The 14,870-nt window shown below is 45.7% G+C and overlaps 1 protein-coding gene across 1 annotated transcript in view; it reads right to left on the minus strand.

The window, feature by feature from the left end:
• The window catches only part of DTL (denticleless E3 ubiquitin protein ligase homolog), a 32,792-nt gene that overhangs the window by 14,893 nt on the left and 3,029 nt on the right, over window positions 1-14,870 (minus strand). The window contains exons 2-9 of the mRNA XM_073553392.1: window positions 6,773-6,895; window positions 6,034-6,132; window positions 5,635-5,696; window positions 5,319-5,439; window positions 5,023-5,088; window positions 4,020-4,135; window positions 3,641-3,714; window positions 3,444-3,547 (exon numbers count right to left, since the gene is read on the minus strand). Of these exons, the coding sequence (XP_073409493.1) occupies window positions 3,444-3,547; window positions 3,641-3,714; window positions 4,020-4,135; window positions 5,023-5,088; window positions 5,319-5,439; window positions 5,635-5,696; window positions 6,034-6,132; window positions 6,773-6,895 (765 nt within the window). The remainder of the gene's footprint in view (window positions 1-3,443; window positions 3,548-3,640; window positions 3,715-4,019; window positions 4,136-5,022; window positions 5,089-5,318; window positions 5,440-5,634; window positions 5,697-6,033; window positions 6,133-6,772; window positions 6,896-14,870) is intronic.

Genomic DNA, 14,870 nt, shown 5'->3' on the forward strand with positions numbered 1-14,870 from the left:
CCTGTAATGACGCAATCGGACCCTCTTGTTCAGTAACTTGAGATCCAGGATGGGACGAACTGCACCATCTTTTTTCGGCACTACAAACAGGTTTGAATAAAACCCTGTGAAACGTTCTGATTCGGGAGCGGGCAAAATCACCCCAGAACTGAGGAGAGAGGTGATGGATGCGAAGAAACCCAGACTAAGGCAGGGTCTTTTGGAAGGACTTGAAGAAACAATCCCAGGGATGAGAAACAAACTATCTTGTAACCTGGGGATAACAACTTCCCTGACCCAAGCGTCCTCTACTGAGGCAAGCCAGACGTCTCTGTAGAAAAGGAGTCGACCGCCCAAGTTGGGAAGGACCCTCAGGACTTCCTTGATAGTCATGCTGATGTGGACCGACCAGATCTGGACCTGGAGGATCTGCCCTGGGATGAGTGAGATCACCAGGAGGGAGTGGGTCTGAAGGAGACCTTTCTATCCTGGCATGCCTGTGGCCTCTGTTGGTAGACCGAAAGGGCCGAAACTGACGCCTTAGCGAAGGCCTACGAGGCTTGGACTGAGGGAGGAGGGAACTTGTGCCTCCAGTGGTGTCCCTAATAATCTGGTCCAGCTGGGATCCAAAGAGACGCGCTCCCTGAAAAGGCAGATTGGTAAGGGACCTTTTTGAAGACAAATCCGCCTGCCAAGCCTTGAGCCAAATTGTACGCCGGATTGTCATCACGTTGCTGGACGCCTGAGCCGCACAAGACGCGGCATCCAAGGAGGCAGAGAGCAGATAATCCCCTGCATGGGAGATCTGGTTATCCAGTTCGGCCGATTGCTCCGGTTGGGCTTTATCTAGGATGCCCTTGCGGAGATCCTCCGCCCAAGTAGCTATAGCCTTTGCTACCCAAGATGAAGCGAAGGCTGGGCTTAGCGCTACCGCAGCCTCTTCGAATACTGACTTTGCTAGGGATTCTATAATTCTGTCATTAGAATCCTTTAGCGACGCCACACCTGAAATCGGAAGGACCGTGTTGTTAAGATAGTCTGGACACGGGAGCATCTACAGAGGGGGAAGCCGACCAGTTGTCGGTGAGCTCTTTTGAAAATGGATAGAGCACGCCGAGACGCTTCCCTCTTTGAAAGCGTTTGGTCGGATTTTCTCTCTCTCCCTGGTAAGAATCTTGCCAAACTCAGAGTGGGAGGCGAAGACTCTGGAAGGTGTTTCTGCCCGTCTGAACGAAACCTCCTGATCTGAGCGTTTTGCAGGGGAGTCTGTATTTCGAAGGTGTGGTTAATCGCAGCAATGAGGTTCTGTACCGTAACCTTCATGTCCACGTCCTGGTCCGAATCCAGCTCTAAAATCTCTTCGGATGACGCATCTGAGAACGCTTCACCTGACTCGGGTGAGGAGGCACGGGAAGGCGACTGCTGGGAAGGACTATGTGGAGAGACCAGGTCAGGAGAGGATTCCGGCCGGAGATCCTGCCTGGGTCTTTTGCGGCTTCTGCTGGCTCAGATACAACCCCTTGCGACCTGCTGGACCCTGCAGAAGTGTCCAGGGGCAACTTATCAAGAACGGCCACTGGGGACTGAGACACCCTGGTGAGGTCCGCCACTGATTGTGATAGAGAAGAGGCCTAGCCAGGAATGAGGGGGGGGGTTCACACTCATGAGGCACAATAGATGGTTCCTGGACGGCATCGGGCTGAATGGGATTACTGCAATCTAAACCGAGGGGAGTGGGAAAGTTCTCTGTGCTGGCGGACGGGCACGTTCCGGTTTGCAGTTAGACATAATGAAAGAAAAGAAGAAAGAACCCCGAGGAGAAGCCGGAAGGTTGAGGGAAAGAAGGCAGAGGAGGGCGTCAGTCTGCAGTTGCAGAGCTACTCACAGTCTGGTGGCCCGAAAGGCGATGTGCCCAGCTCGTCTGAGATGCAGGGCCGCAGTAGAGGATAACGAGGAACCCCTTTCCGCTGCCCGGTGTCTTCAAAGGCGTCCGGCTGACAGGCTGCAAAGATGGCGGCAGCATGAGGTAAAAGAAACGCGTGGTTCAGGAGAGCAGAAGGGCGGAGTTAGCTGCCTGACCCGGAGAGAAGACCGCCCGCTGCCCAGCTACAGACTAGGAGGGTGGGTGGTCCTAGAACGGGCAGAAGAGTAGCCCGCCTATAACAGAGGGCGGGGTGTGTGGCCGCGACGGCCAAGTAGGCCCAAAATGAAGCCAGGGACTAAATTAGTATCGGCGGCCGCCTGTCAGCGCGGGGCGGCGCGGAAGTCCTGCAGCACGGCCACCCAAGAAGAAACCGCCGCCAGAAAAAAGCCCCCAGGAAAAGCCCGCATAAGAATGAGGGCGGGGGGGTATTTGGGACAAGGCCCGCACCGCAGCCGGGGCCTGGCAGGTGGCGCAATAGAAAGTGCGGCGGCTGCCGGGAGGCGCAGGCAGCTGAGGACCCTGCGGCACTGCCCTGTGCCGCTCCGAAGAATCCTCCAGTGTTGTCTTCAATAAAGGTACCTTGTAAAACCAACGCTGTCTGAGTCTATTTTCCCCCGTGTCCGCGCCTCGTCCGACCGACAGGCTCTGGTAGGCGAGTGGGTGGGAGGCAGGGGGGGCAAGGACCATCCGTATAGCTGGCACGCACCTGTGCAAAGCTCCTGGTCCTGCTGTGGAGAGCTATGAGGATACGGGGTGGCAGTACACGCTGTACTCAGTCTCTTTGTGGGACTACAGTTGTGACTATTCACTCTGTATCCCTCCGAAGAACCTGAAAAGGAACGACGCACACCGAGGTAGATATGGGTCTATTAAAAGGCCCGTGTCCATCTCCTACTGACACTAAGCTAAACTGAGGAAATTCCTGCCGGTTGGTGGGGTGTATACTGCGGAGGAGGAGCTAACCTTTTTTGTGCATAGTGTCAGCAGCATACACCCATGGTCTCGGTGTCCCCCCATAAAGCGAACGAGAAAACAGGTTCTCTCTCTCTCTCCAGATCCAGAGATTGTTCTCAATACTGCCTTGGTCTCCGTTTTGGCTACTGCAGTGACAGTGCACCACTGAGCTCAATGGTTCCATGCCATCAACCTTGGCACAGCCACTGAGCTTAGCAACTGACTACAGCAGTGATGCGCACTGTTGAAATGACACCACTGCTGGACCTGGGGATAGTAAAAACCTGTGCAATTTTCTATTTTAGAGTGTATGGGGGTGGTCACACTTTTTTGAAAGTTAATAAAATTGAAATAAAGGGTTTTTACCTTTTAGGTAAACACTGACATGTAAAACTCATTCATCCCCAGTTCCTTTGGCCACATGATCAGCAGGTCGCATACACTTACCACCATTACTGTACTCCCACGATAAGTAGGATGCTCATGCAGAAATTCTCATCATGCATTCAGTAAGTTTTAAGGATTCACATCACTATTACAGTTTTTCCAATCATGCAAAGTTTATAAGTGTAAAGGATTGACGTACCAAGCTTCCGAGAGCTGCTCCCGGGATAAGGAAGCGATTTTGCAGGGATGGGATCCTGCCGGTAAGTAGTGTAATTCTTCCTCAAGTCCCACATTTTGATAACGCTGTCGAGAGGAAACAAAGAACAGCGAAGCATGAAGCAAGGTGCAAGAGATTTTAGCATCTATTACTCAGAATTAGACTTATAGATGGTTTACCCATCAACTGCTCCGGCTGATATGATCGTGTGCTCATCCTGAAAGATCACCACAGTCACGCTCTGCTGGGAGTCCTGTAGGTGAAAAAAGAAAATGTTAAAAAACTGTTCGCACAGAATAACTGCTCAAACCAAGTACAGGCGCTCAATGCATCTTGGAGGAGCCAACTAGGTAAGTGCACCTTCCCATCAAGGACAGCAGCCGCCAGTTACCTTCATGTACTTCCTTGTCTCCCCCATGCAATCGGGCACTATTTTTTTTTTTTTTGCACACTTTCTATTCTTGCCATTTGGAAAAGAAGTGACAATATTTCACTTTACTACACCTGTTTCATTTATCTAGTTCTTAGTTTCCTGAGAATCTGCATTTAGGTTCTTACCACAGATGGCGCGAGTCCCCTGATCAACGGCTTTCGCTTCTTTATTTTCAGCGGCGTTTGTTTATCAGGTGCATTGTGAGCCCCACTAATCTGTTTCACTTGTCTATAGAAGCCATCTGGAAAAAAAGAAAAAAAAAAAAGAAAAAAAAAATGTGTAAATATTTCACATTGGGATGAAATTGAGAATACAACAACTTGAACCAATGAGCATCGGAGAACGTACCCAAACTAGAAGTTATCACTCACATTTGGCACGGTGCGGTTGGGTTCACCTTCACGTGACCATCCCTTTTCTACTGTAAAGAGCAGTGCTCACTATGGAGGCATGACTATCTATCATACAATCAATTGAGGATTTCAGTAGGTACCATTCAATATAAAATTCCCTCTGAAGTGCAATTTAAGTGTACAGAAAAACTTAGATAGTAATTATCTGTGGGAGTCTTGGTCAATCACACCACAGAATTGTAAGGCTAGTATGCCTATAAAGTTATTATAAGAATTTACAACCATTTCCTAAAGTTGAGCAATATGGTCCAGAAGCCACATCTGTAGTGCATGGCTGCTGGATTAAGAGCCCTGGGAACCTCATTAGCATCCCCGATGCCTATGCTGATTGTCACGCCTGGCTAGTCAGACATAGAATCATAGAATAGAATCGTAGAGTTGGAAGGGACCTCCTGGGCCATCTGTACATGACTGTACAGATGCCAATAAGGAGGAGCAGGTCATCAGGTGCACGGCCTGCCAATGTGGCAGCTGGACAAGAATAATGCAAATCATTTTTATCAACTAATATTTCCAAAGAGATGACTAGCAAGTAGGATTGTTGGGTGGAGGATGGGGTACAAATAAGAAAGTCAAGTCATAAATCATATTCTCCATTTGAAGGGAGCATCATTATTTGTCACAAATTCTTCACAAAAATAGAGCCTAATAACTTCATTTACTGGCAATCAAATCACACTACAGTTATCTGTACTGTCATGAAGCGTAAATTTACCTTTCTTATTGCATCGAATATCCCAGACCATAATGTTGCCATCTCGTCCTCCAGTGCTGAATACAGCTGAAAAATAAAACAAAATTTAGCACAAAGCAACGTAATGTAATTGGGACTGTGTTAAGTACATGATTTGCCCATTGGACAGCGCTATCACACACACACCAGTGTCACAGTGCAGCTGTGTATACATATTAACACTTCTAGAACTGAATTTGCTGTACGTTTCACTTAATTGCAGTTGAATAAGTAGGTTGATGACGGCTGCAAATTAAGACATTTTCTGATAATTCTACCTTTTTCAAACTTGGAGAACGTAGCGGACTTCAGACTGCACTGGTGTCCTTTACATTCGCCTAGAAGCTCGCCGGCCTTCACGTCAAACAGCTTAGCAGTCTGGTCCCCGGAGGCTGTAACCTGAAAGAAAAATCAAACATCACAGATGGAACTGAATTCTGACTCTTCGCTCCCCAACACCATCATGACTTTATATTGCCATTATAAGAATCTGGATTATTCTCATAGGTGACAAATCACTAGATGTAAAGTGCTACTGATCAAAAAAAAAAAAAAAAAAAATTTATAAGTCTTATAAACTTGGAATTTACTTACTAGCTTGTGCTCCCCTGGAACCCAGGCAAGGTCAAAGACCGCATTAGTGTGCGCCTGCCAGTCTAAAGAGAGGGAGAGGAAACTATGCAGTATTCAAGAGCTAGAAATATGGAATAAACCCTCCATCTGTACTTAAAGAGGATGGTTTCACATGTCAGAGTTTCACGGTTGCGTACAGACCACAGTTTCCGGTCCAGCCGAAGGTCTCCTGACCTGAAAAAACATCCTCATTGGCACATATGAAAAAGTTTAAATTTGGGTCAGGAGACCTGAAACTCTGACGTGTGAAGCTGGGCTTAGTCTTTTACTCATGTATAGCCACATGATACGACTTGATCATTCATAGCGATAGAGATGCACATGCATTAACCTTTGATTGTAATGAACAATATATCTTACCTTTCACTATCTTTTGTTGCATGTCCCGGCACTCCGTATCATACAGTCTTACAAAGCCTTCCTCATTGGTTACAGCGAGAAGGTGAGGCATAGCTGGAACTAAAAATTAAAACCAGGTACAGTTTGTACTCTATCAATAGCTTGGCAGGGGCAAATATCTCAGGCTTTTAATGAAAAATGCCCATGATGTTGGTGTACTATCAAAGGAATTTGCCACAACCATTTACTAAAAGCTTCATACCTTACCCCAGCTGCACATATATGAGCTACATACACTGTTTAGGGCTACAGTCAACAAGTACAATACAAGCAAGTTAGAATCAGTCACACAATTTATTCACATGCCTGCTGCTGTCTTGCCCGTTTTGGATGCATCCTCTTCTGCAGAGGTGCTGAAGAGTAGTGAGCAGTCAGTGGAAGCGCAGATACAGACAGCATTCATCTGCATGGTCTGAATATATCCAACGTCTATCACAGAGGGCGCATTCAGGGATGGCAGAGTAAAATACTTAGCAGCCAATATTTTGCTTCCTATGGACAGTGTGATCATGACTACACACTTTACATAGCCCATAGAGAAGTAGTCAGCTCTTTAATAGGCAGCTGGGATAAAAGTACAGATTTCCAGTTCAAAGACCTTCAGATAATATTTTACTTAAATGGCCCAGAATGGGCAAATTATATTTAAAAACTAAATAAAATAATTTGCAATTTGAATGAAAAACTAGAATAGTCTCACCTGAACTGAATGAGCATCCGAAAGGTGGTACTGGCATACCGACATCACCATATGACACGTGCTCGTCTTCTCTGACACACTGAAAGCTCGGCAGTAGACTTTGAAGAGGAAACCCATACAGCCCTGCAACAGGGCAACACAGTTTATAGTTATAGATTAACTACAAATTAATAAATACAATCCAAAATATCACCACTAGGGTGCACTGTGCCATTAAGAATATCCTGGGAGAGCTTGTTTTGATCCATGATCAAAGTTGGCAGGAGACCTTAGTATTAAAGGGTCACAAGGTGTTGATCACCTAATCCAGGGGATGTGTCAATCAGGGCTGTGGAGTCGGTAAGCCTGCGACTCAGACTCCTCAATTTCCCTTACACCGACTCCGACTCCACGACTCCCACACATATTGCTTATATTTAAGTGAAAAATTTATTGTAGTACAATGTGAACCTCAGACATTTAATCATTTTTATGATCCAATAATCAAGATATTTAGATAGAACAGAATATATATTGGTGTACTACCCGGTTTTCATTCTTTTTGGTACAGATACGATATGGATAGACAGATATGGATAAATGGATAGATAGAGCAGATTTCTAATCTGCTTTTGCTATTGAAAACATTATCTATGAGCTCAAAAACCTTTCAGGTGATGCAGTTTTTTAAAAAGCTGATCTGCTTTTGCAGCTGAAAAACGTATCCTCAAAAAACATAGGAAAAACACTGTGTGAATGTAGCCTTAGATCAGGAATAGAACAGTTATTTATAGGACATTTCATAACTTTCCCAAACTCCTATGAAAAAATATTCAGCACATCCTGCATTGAATTACTGTACCCAATTTATTATATATTTTAGGAGTCGGAGTCGTTCCATTTTATACCGACTCCAACTCCGACTCCACAGCCCTGGTGTCAATATTAGATTGGTGGTGGAGGAGACAACCTCTGTAAACCTTTAATGAGCTAGGACACACAGTTTTGCCACAGGTTGAATGCAGTATGTATGCAAACTCAGGAGAACAGTCTACACCACGCAGATGTCTGCTTAGTTTTTAAAGGGAACCTGTCACCTCGCTTTTCAGCTATAAGCTGCGGGCCACTGCCTTTCGGGGCTTGTCTACAGCATTCTATAATGCGGTTAGGTCCGATGGGCGTCGCAGGTCCGGCACCTCCCATCTTCATGCGATGTCGTCATCTTCCTTGCTTAACCCCTTCCTGACATCAGACGTACTATCCCGTCCATGGGACCCGGGCCCCTATGCCCATGGACGGGATAGTACGTCTAGCGCGATCAGTGGCGCCCACGTGGTGAGCACCGCTGATCGCGGCCGGGTGTCAGCTGATTATCACAGCTGACACCCGGCACTATGTGTCAGGGGCGGTCACGGACCGCCCCCGACACGTTAACCCCTTGCACACCGCGATCAAACATGATCGCGGTGTACCGGGAGTTAAAGGGAAGCATCGGCAGGGAGGGGGCTCCCTCCGTGCTTCCCTGAGCCCCCCACAGCAGCGCAATGTGCAGCGCTGCTGCGGGGGACTCCTTTCCTCCAGGCCCCCGGATCCAAGATGGCGACGGGGGCCTGGAGGAAGCTGGCTTCCTCAGTGCCTGCAAAGCGCAGGCATGAGGAAGCCTTGTGCACTGCCTGTGACAGATTGCTGATCTGTCACAGTGATCTGTGATGTGACAGATCAGCGATCTGTCACAGGACAGTGATGTCCCACCTGGGACTATGTAATAAAGTAAAAAAAAAAATTAAAAAAAAGTGTAAAAATAATTCTAAAAAAAAAAAAAAAAAAAAAAAATCGCCAAATAAATTAGTAAAAAAAAAAAAAAAAAAAAAATATTCCCCAATAAATTCATTTTGAAAATAAAAAAAAACCAAAACAATAAAAGTACACATATTAGGTATCACCGCGTCCGTAACGACCCGCCCTATAAAACTGTCCCATTAGTTAACCCCTTTAGCGAACCCCTTAAAAAGTAAAAATAAAAAACGAAGCAAAAAATGATTTATTATCATACCACCAAAGAAAAAGTGTAATAACGCGCGATCAAAAAGACGCATATAAATATCCATGGTACCGCTGAAAACGTCATCTTGTCCCGCAAAAAACGAGCCACCACACAGCATCATCAGCGAAAAAATAAAAAAGTTATAGCTCGCAGAATAAAGCGATGCAAAAATAATTATTTTTTATATAAAATAGTTTTCATTGCATAAAACCGACAAAACATAAAAAAACGACCTAAATGAGGTATCGCTGTAACCGTACTGACCCGAAGAATAAAACCGCTTTATCAATTTTACCGCACGCGGAACGGTGTAAACGCACTCCCCCAAAAGAAATTCATGAAACGCTGGTTTTTGTTCATTCTGCGTCCCAAAAATTGGAATAAAAAGCGATCAAAAAATGTCACATGCCCGAAAATGGTACCAATAAAAACGTCAACTCGTCCCGCAAAAAATAAGACCTCACATGACTCGGTGGGTCAAAATACGGAAAAATTATAGCTCTCAATATGTGGTGATGCAAAAACTATTTTTACAATAAAAAGCGTCTTTTAGCGTGCGACAGCTGCCAAAAATAAAAACCGCCATAAATAGTAAATCAAACCCCCCGTTATCACCCCCTTAGTTAGGGAAAAATAATAAAATTAAAAAAATGTATTTATTTCCATTTTTCGGTTAGGGTTAGGGCTAGGGTTAGGGCTAGGGTTAGGGCTAGGGTTAGGGCTAGGGTTAGGGCTAGGGTTAGGGCTAGGGTTAGGGCTAGGGTTAGGGCTAGGGTTAGGGCTAGGGTTAGGGCTAGGGTTAGGGCTAGGGTTAGGGCTAGGGTTAGGGCTAGGGTTAGGGCTAGGGTTAGGGCTAGGGTTAGGGCTAGGGTTAGGGCTAGGGTTAGGGCTAGGGTTAGGGCTAGGGCTAGGGTTAGGGCTAGGGCTAGGGTTAGGGCTAGGGTTAGGGCTAGGGTTAGGGCTAGGGTTAGGGCTAGGGTTAGGGCTAGGGTTAGGGCTAGGGTTAGGGCTAGGGTTAGGGCTAGGGTTAGGGCTAGGGTTAGGGCTAGGGTTAGGGCTAGGGTTAGAATTGGGGGTTTCCACTGTTTGGGCACATCAGGGGCTCTCCAAATGCAACATTGCGTCTGATCTCAATTCCAGCCAATTCTGAGTTGAAAAAGTCATATGGTGCTCCTTCCCTTCCAAGCTCTGCCATGCGCCCAAACAGTGTTTTACCCCCACATGTAGGGTATCAGCCTACTCAGGACAAATTGCAAAACAATTTTTGGGGTCCAATTTCTCCTGTTACCCTTAGGAAAATAAAAAATTGGGGGCAAAAATATCATTTTTGTGGAAAAAAAATGATTTTTTTATTTTCACGTCCGAGCGTTATAAACTTCTGTGAAGCACTTGGGGGTTCAAAGTGCTCACCACACATCTAGATAAGTTCCGTGGGGGGGGTCTAGTGTCCAAAATGGGGTCACTTGTTGGGAGTTTCAATAGTTTAGGTACATCAGGGGCTCTCCAAACGCACATGACACCCGCAGACCATTCCATCAAAGTCTACATTCCAAAATGGCACTGCTTCCCTTCCGAGCCCCGACGTGTGTCCATACAGTAGTTTTCTCCCACATATGGGGTGTCCGCGTACTCAGGACAAATTGGACAACAACTTTTGGGGTTCAATTTCTCCTGTTACCCTTGGGAAAATAAAAAAAATTGGGGAATAATTGATCATGTTTGTGAAAAAAATACGATTTTTTTATTTTCATGCCCTGGCATTATAAACTTCTGTGAAGCCCTTGGGGGTTCAAAGTGCTCACCTCACATCTAGATAAGTTCCTTAGGGGGTCTAGTTTTCAAAATGGGGTCATTTGTGGGGAGTTTCCACTGTTTAGGCACATTAGGGGCTCTCCAAAGGCAACATGACACCCACAGACCATTCCATCTATGTCTGCATTCCAAAACGTCACTACTTCCCTTCCGATCCCCGACGTGTTCCCATACAGTAGTTTTCTCCCACATATGGGGTATCAGCATACTCAGGACAAATTGGACAACAACTTTTGGGGTCCAATTTCTCCTGTTACCCTTGAGAAAATAAAAAAAATGGTGACTAAAAGATCATGTTTGTGGAAAAAATACGAATTTTTTATTTTCACGCCCGGGCGTTATAAACTTCTGTGAAGCACTGGGGGGTTCAAAGTGCTCACCACACATCTAGATAAGTTCCTTGGGGGGTCTAGTTTCCAAAATGGTGTCATTTGTGGGGGGTTTCCACTGTTTAGGTACATCAGGGGTTTTCCAATCGCGACATGGTGTCCGATCTCAATTCCAGCCAAAAATGTCAAATGGCGCTGCTTCCCTTCCGAGCTCTGCCATGCGCCCAAATAGTGGTTTACCCCCACATGTGGGGTATCAGCGTACTCAGGACAAATTTCACAATAACTTTTAGGGTGCTGTTACCCTTGGAAAAATAAGAATTGAGGGTGAAAAGATCATTTTTGTGGAAAAAATATGATTTTTTAATTGTACCGCTGTACGTTATAAACTTCTGTGAAGCCCTTGTGGGTTCAAAGTTCTCACCACATATCTAGATAAGTTCCTTGGGGGGTCTAGTTTCCAAAATGGGGTCACTTGTAGGGGGTTTCCACTGTTTAGGTACATCAGGGACTCTCCAAATGTGACATGGCGTCCGATCTGAATTCCAGCCAATTTTGCATTGAAAAAGTCAAACGGCGCTCCTTCCATTCTGAGCTCTGCCATGCGCCGAAACAGTCGTTCCCCCCCACAAATCAGGTATCAGCGTACTCAGGACAAATTGCACAATAACTTTTGCAGTCCAATTTCTCCTGTTACCCTTGGTAAAATAAAAAAAATTGAACCTGAAGTATTTTTTTGTGAAAAAAAGTTAGATGTTCATTTTTTTTTTTTAAATATTCAAAAAAAAAAACCTGTTACGCACCAAAAGGGTTAATAAACTTCTTGAATGTGGTTTTGAGCACCTTAAGGGGTGCAGTTTTTAGAATGGTGTCACTTTTGGGTATTTTCTATCATATAGACCCCTCAAAGTGGCTTCAAATGTGATGTGGTCCTAAAAATAAAATGGTGTTGTAAAAATGAGAAATCGCTGGTCAACTTTTAACCCTTATAACTTCCTAACAAAAAAAAAATTTTAGTTCCAAAATTGTGCTGATGTAAAGTAAACATGTGGGAAATGTTAGTTATCAAGTTTTTTTGTGTGCCGTATCTCTGTGATTTAAGGGCTTAAAAATTCAAAATTTGGAAAATTGCGAAATTTTCAAAATTTTTGCCAAATTTCCGTTTTTTTCCACAAATAAACGCAAGTTATTTGAATTAAATTTTACCACTAACATGAAGTACAATATGTCACGAGAAAACAATGTCAGAATCACCGGGATCCATAGAAGTGTTCCAGAGTTATGACCTCATAAAGGTACAGTGGTCAGAATTGTAAAAATTGGCCCGGTCATGAACGTGCAAACCACCCTTGGGGGTGAAGGGGTTAATGTTGTGGCTCCTGTGCAGGCATACTGATCTGCCCTGTTGAGGGCAGAGCCAAGTAGTGCAGTCAGTGCGCAGGGCCCCTCTGACCTTTGCCGGCGCATGCGCACTGAAGGACATTATCCTGCCCTCAACAGGGCAGAGAATTACACCTGTGCAGGAGCAACGACACGAAGCAAGGAAGATGACGACATCGCATGAAGATGGGAGGCGCCGGACCTGTGATGCCCATCGGACTGGACCGCCCCCGCGTGAGTATAATAAAACTTGTTTTTCTTTCAGGTTAGATCGTGGGCTTATCTACAGCATTACAGAATGCTGTAGATAAGCCCCGAAAGGCAGTGGACGTGGCTTATAGCTGAAAAACGAGGCGACAAATTCCCTTTGATGACAGTAATATCAGGAGGTTGGAACAAGTTTTATTCTAAGTTTTAAAAAGGCAGTTGTCAATCCCTGACAGTGCCATGTAAATGGCTTGCTTGCTGGTGCACTCAAGCAGATGCTTCCATTATTTACTGACTCACATAGCGCCATTATTTCCACAGTACTCTCCCTATCAATATGTCTTTGGAGTGTGGGAGGAAACCAGAGAACCCCTCCAGCACCTGATGGGAGAACTTCAGCACAAGGTCTCCCAAACTTCATACTGCACTACTGAGGTATGTGCTGCCCCCGGCCGTCTCCTGCAGGCTCAGACCCGCCGGGGGTCGCTCCGGCCCTTGGCTCCCGCAGGCTCAGACCCGCCGGGGGTCGCTCCGGCCCTCGGCTCAGACCCGCCAGGGGTCGCTCAATTGTTGGCAGGGCGGACTGGAACTCACTTATCACTGCAAGTCTATGACAGCCATAACAAGGCTCTCAAACTTACATTGAGACCGTGTGACAGTTACCTTTGGCTGGAGTCAGGAGTTGTGGTCACAAGATGGCGGCATGGGACAAGAGCGGCGCTGGTAAGTGCTAGAGACGGTGGCTGGTGATTTTTTTTTTTTTACACACACACGGCAGGGAACAGACCATGATGCCACTCCAGGTAAAGAAATAAAAAAAAAAAAAAAAGCTGAAGTGCTGCTTTAACCCCTTAGTGACCAGGCCAAATTTTGAAAACCTGACCAGTGTCACTGTGTTAATAACCCTTCAACAAACCGCAGTGATTTTGAGATTGTTTTTTTCGTGGCACCTTATTTATGACAATGGTAAATTTAGGTTGCTATTTTAGAAAAAAAAAGTTAAAATTTTTTTGAAATTGTCAAACTTTGATTACCCCTTTAATCCAGATAGTCATACCATGGAAAAACCTTCATAAACAACATTTCCATCATGTCTGCTTTAAATTGGCACCGTTTGTAAAATGTTCTTTTATTTTCTCTGCCCTGTCCTTCAAACCGCACATCCAAGCTCTTTCTACCTCCTGTCGCCTCCAGCTCAAAAACTTCCAGAATCCGTCCTTTCCTCAACCCTCAATCTACTAAAATGCTTGTGCATGCCCTCATCATCTCCCGCCTCGACTACTGCAACATCCTTTTCTGTGGTCTCCCTGCTAACACCCTCGCACCTCTCCAGTCCATCCTTAACTCTGCCGCCCGACTAATTCATCTCTCTCCTCTGCAAATCTCTTCACTGGCTCCCATTCCCTCAGCGTATCCAGTTCAAATTACTAATACTGACCTACAAGGTCATCTATAACCTGTCTCCCCCATATGTCTCTGATCTAATCTCCCGATACCTTCCCTCACGTAATCTCCGGTCCTCCCAAGACCTCCTTCTCTCCTCCACACTTATTCGCTCCTCACCCAACCGCCTCCAAGACTTCTCCCAAATAGCCCCTATTCTCTGGAATTCTTTGCCCCAACAAGTCCGACTATCAACCACATTTGGATCCTTCAGATGGAACCTGAAAACCCACCTCTTCAAGAAAGCCTACAGCCTGCAATGACCCCGCTACCTCCTTCTCTCTCACCACTATCAATGATATCACCTCAACTGCTGCAACCCACCATCCTACTGTCTCCTTCCCCACCATCCTGTAGCATGTAAGCCCGAAAGGGCAGGGTCCTCTCTCCCCTCTATATCAGTCTGTCATTGCTAGTGATATCTGTAATTTGTATGTAACCCCCTTCTCATGTACAGCACCATGGAATCAATGGTGCTACATAAATAATAATTTTCGTAGCATTTTGAGAGGCTTAAAAATGTTGCAGTAATTTAAATTTTTTTCAAGGAAATTTATAAATTTTTTTTTTTTTTTTTTTAGGGACCTATCCAGGAGTGAAGCGACTTTGGGGGGGTCCTATATATTGGAAAGCCCCCCAAAATTGATACCATTTTAAAAACAGCACCCCTCCACACATGCTCTGACTGGCCAACCGGAGGATTCTCCGGTGGGCCCAGGCACTGACACCTGCTGGCATACTGGCCAGCAAGTGCCTAGGGCCCCCACTGCTCAAGGGGCCCCCCCAAGTCAGTGGGCATTTGGCCCTGTGCCAGCTAGCAGCAGCGGGAGACAAGTTCCTGTCCCCGCTGCTAAAGCGAAATGAATATACACGCTTCTCCACGCCCCTATGGGCGTGGAGAGGC

The sequence above is a fragment of the Dendrobates tinctorius genome, unplaced genomic scaffold (assembly GCF_039654945.1).
Source record: "Dendrobates tinctorius isolate UK_male_01 unplaced genomic scaffold, ASM3965494v1 ptg000201l, whole genome shotgun sequence".
NCBI lineage: Eukaryota > Metazoa > Chordata > Amphibia > Anura > Dendrobatidae > Dendrobates > Dendrobates tinctorius.